The following is a 4130-nucleotide window of genomic DNA, read 5'->3' as shown; positions in this document are numbered from 1 at the left end:
TTGGAAACGTACTTCAGCAAAATTTCATTAAAAAAAAATAACATCTAAGAGGCCCATTGCCCGCTTAAAATACAAATCCGCCAGCAACAGCCGGAATTTGTTTGCGATCGGTAACCAGTGTCGAAAAAGGCGGGCGACATTCCTAGATTTGTAGTAATGTCGGCTGCCTTGCAGATCAGGATTATTAGTTTATTGAAAATAGAAAATTCACTCACGACAAATGAAACTGCAAGACTTGTTTAGATCAACCTCATTGGTCAAACCTATCTTAGCCATGACCATCGAATGTAGGTAAAATTGTTAGTAATTTGAAGGAAGTTGTGCTGCTGTTTCTAGCAGACCCAGTGGCAGGTTAACAGGCTTTTAATAAAGCAGTTTTTAAATAAAATAGCAAATATTTCGAAGGCGTTGATGAATTTTTCCTTTTGTGCACAAGTATTCAATCATGTAAACAACACTGGCACCTTGCGAATACGTCAAGTGTATAAAAAATGAAGGAATGTTACCCACCGATCGGGGTTGTATGAATTTATTGAACCATTAACAACTTAGAAAAAATAAATCCCTACCCTCTCACCCATTCAGTAACTTATTGCACATGCAAATTATGAAAATAATCGAACAGTTATCTTACAAAGATCTCCAAAAAACAAGGAAGTGCTAAATTTACGGAAAATGGTAATAAAAAGACGGTTCGAAACTCCTTGCAATTTTTAAAAAAATCTACATGGAAAACGTTTCAAATTAAGCGGCAAACATACTGATGCATCTAAATGCAGTTATTGCCAAGGCCTTAAATAGAATTTAGCAAAAATACGTTTTCCAGCGTATAGATAGCGATTATGTTGATAAAATCTAATCTTTTTTCAGTCCTAGCGCCATAACTTGCTCATAGCCATCGCATATGTATTCAGTCATGAAACTATCGATTTTCATATTATAAGAGTAAAACTAAATTGGGGACTTCTTTCATCTAGCCTTCCAAACTCAAATACAAGGTACTAAACAAAAAAATCTTGCAAACCTTAGGGATGACCAACGAAAAGTTTCAATGGCCCTTGCCGCCATTTCTCCACAAAACCGTTATAGCTAACGATTATCCAAGACATTACGGAAGAAGGATCTAAAAAACGAACCCACACAAAATCGCGTATTGAAGTCGATTCATACACAATCGAAACCTGTTGGTGGCCCTAAAAAGGGCCCTTTGAAAGCTTTTCAAAATTAATAATTTACTTTTTGGTAGCTTTCTTTGTAGTTGGTTTCTTAACAGCTTTCTTCTTCGTCACTTTCTTCGCTGACTTCTTGGCGGCAACCTTTTGGGGTTTAACTACCCTGGATTTAGCGGATTTAGGAGATTTGGCAGACTTTGGTGCTAGTTTCTTAGGTTTCGCAGATTTGTTCTTCTTAGTAACAGGTTTTTTGCCGACCTTGGCGGGCCTCTTCACCTTCTTCTGTTTCTTCTCGCCTTTGGCTGCAGTCTTGCGGAGTTTGAAAGAACCGGTGGCACCAACACCTTTTGTTTGGGCAAGAATGTGCTTCAGGACACCTTGTCTCAGAGTAAGTTTGACGTTACCGTTGACCCGGGGAGTATTGTTTCCAACTTTGTAATTGGCGGTAATGTACTTCATGATAGCAGCTTTAGACGAACCACCTTTTTGATTCAGGGATTTGATAGCGCTGGCAACCATCTCGCTGTATTTGGGATGGCTAGGAGGAGCCTTAGGCTTAGTAGACTTGCTTTTAGTAGAGTCGCTCATGATGATTAAAGAAAATAAATTGATAACAACAGCAGTAAAATGACTTGTATCAACAACACTGGTGTGCCTGCTTCGAGAGAAGTCAGCCGTATTTATAGCGGAGGCACCGACGTAGTAGACGACACTCATTTCACAAACCAGGGACACTAACCGCTTTGATTTTCTCATATTTTATGTGTTTACCCATCTCGAATAAATTTGATTTTCTTAAAATTTACGATAACTGACACGATGTTCTTTATCACGAATTTAACAGTACACATTTCTCTCAATTATTTCAGTCTGATTTGCCATCTAAACCGATTCGCTATTATTTTAAAGCTTTCTCTTTCGACCTATCACTTACTTTCCTGATGGGGTATTGTCAGGAAAATTCATTCTTTGTTTATTTTCAAGAATAAAGATGAATATTTTTGCAATGAATAAACAAGAATAACTTTACATCTTGCTATATAGCCGGAAAAGATATGTAAATTATTGTAATTTCACTTCTAAAAAGCCTGTTCACTTTGCCTCCTATAACACACAGAAGCAATGGTGAATTCGTTTATTTAGTTGTCATTGAAACACTGCACGGAGAGAAAAATAAGGTTTTTTTTTAATGTCAGATTACAAAAACTAATCATTCAACATAATTTTTCAACAGGAATTCAATATCTTTATTTTATTTTTATTGTTTATGAAGCTGTAATTTGAAATAATGTTTTAAAATATTTTTAGTTGAAAACTTGCTAAGTTAAGCATAATACTGTGCAAAAGTCTTCGGTTATTTTAAACTATTGTAAATTTCTACTAATTACCAACTTATAAGTATAGTTACGCATTGCGTTTTTTACCGATGAAACATTGGCCCTGCTGGAGTCACTTCCATGCCTAATCATTATATTTTGTTGTAGGGGTTCTGAATGAGAGGGGAGGATGTGAGACGTAACTTCTTGAAGTGGACATTATGAAATAATTTTTCATTATTGAAATTTTTCTGTTTTAAAACACTATATCTTGATTAGTTCATGTGAGGTGGCCGAAAATTTTACACGGCTACTTTTGGTGGTCGTCTCTCACCTTACCCTCTCATTCAGAACCCCTACTACAAAATATAATGATGAAGTATGGAGATGACCCTAACAGGCCCAGAAAACTTTTGTATAGTACTGTACAACAATTTTGACAGAATATTAGAAATTCAGGTGTTTTTAGGACAGAGACTCTGAAATATCTTTTTTTCATTAAAAAAAACTTTAAAATTCGGTTGATATATTCAAATGAAGTAAACAGGGAGTATTTAATTTTTAAAAATTCCCTTAACCATGTGTTTTAAAAATAATCGTCTCGGAGCGTCATAAGGAAAGGCTAAGTTCCATTCAGATGATGTTCAGCTGTAGGTCAACTCCACTGTGAACGTACCTCTTTTTACAGGTATCTAGTGTTACATTATTTGTGTCCTTCCTCCCCTTTTTAATAATCTCTGTAGGGTATTTGAAGAGAGATTTGAGTGCTATTTCTGGCTTACTGAAGGATTAAGTTGGTTTCTATTGTTCTCGGAGTCCTAACGCTAACCCTAACTGCAATAGCCAATTTTTTCTGGCTAACTTGAAGTTCTAGTTCCAGTTCTCGAGTGGTTTTACGTGGATCTTTCTCAATGACGGTCTTCAATTGATCGCCATCGATGACAGATGAACGTCCACTGCGCTCACGATCTTCAAGGCTCAGGTCTCCACTGCGAAATCGTTTAAACCATTTCCGAGCTGACCACTCGCTGGTCATTTCCTCACCAAACGTTTCGTTGATATCGCCAGCAGTTTCAGCTGCTTTACGTCCTTTTTTGAAGTTGAATTGCAAAATTGCTTGAATATCGAATATCATCACAATTTCAGATGATTGTAACAACTTTTTTCTTTATTACCCGTAGACGACTAAACATAGAGGGGACAATATATAAACAAACAGAACGGTACAATGAAAGTGGGGACACAAAAAACGAATGAAAAGATAGATAAAAATAAAATAAAATGAGTAATGAAATAATGACATTCGACCCCACATCCGGGCGGGCGCCTTCATTTAACCTATACAATCATACTTTTTTTCTTTTTTGTCAAAAAAATGTTTGAAGTTAAACATTGTAAAATGTCAATATTAAAGTCTTGTTTCAATTTGAATGGATTCACTGTTGTAGGCATCTCACTGGTATCGAAATTATTTTCCGCGTATTTAATGCTCTCCTCATGCATAGGGTCGACTATGATACAACCCAGATTCTGGGACACTTTCTCGCAAAGATACGGGCTCACATATATTGGCTTGTCCGAACAAGGAATTTCATTAAATAGTTTGGTATTTGCTTCATCGTAAAGAACGATGTACTTTTTC

At 36.3% G+C, this 4130-nt stretch overlaps 1 protein-coding gene across 1 annotated transcript; it reads right to left on the bottom strand.

The window, feature by feature from the left end:
• Positions 1–309: 309 nt before the first annotated feature.
• On the bottom strand, positions 310–1808 carry LOC106884113 (histone H1-delta). Its single transcript, XM_052975416.1, has one exon. It carries the CDS (start codon positions 1758–1760, stop codon positions 1233–1235), a length of 528 nt encoding a protein of 175 aa, XP_052831376.1. The 5' UTR covers positions 1761–1808; the 3' UTR covers positions 310–1232.
• Positions 1809–4130: the final 2322 nt, after the last annotated feature.

The sequence above is a fragment of the Octopus bimaculoides genome, chromosome 21, assembly GCF_001194135.2.
Source record: "Octopus bimaculoides isolate UCB-OBI-ISO-001 chromosome 21, ASM119413v2, whole genome shotgun sequence".
NCBI classification, from domain to species: Eukaryota; Metazoa; Mollusca; class Cephalopoda; order Octopoda; family Octopodidae; genus Octopus; species Octopus bimaculoides.
Note: the sequence above shows the minus strand (reverse complement) of the source record. Positions and strands in the feature narration are given on the sequence as shown.

Coding starts and splice junctions, on each gene's coding strand:
- LOC106884113 (XM_052975416.1), bottom strand. CDS start 1,760: ATGAGCGACTCTACTAAAAGCAAGTCTACTAAGCCTAAGGCTCCTCCT.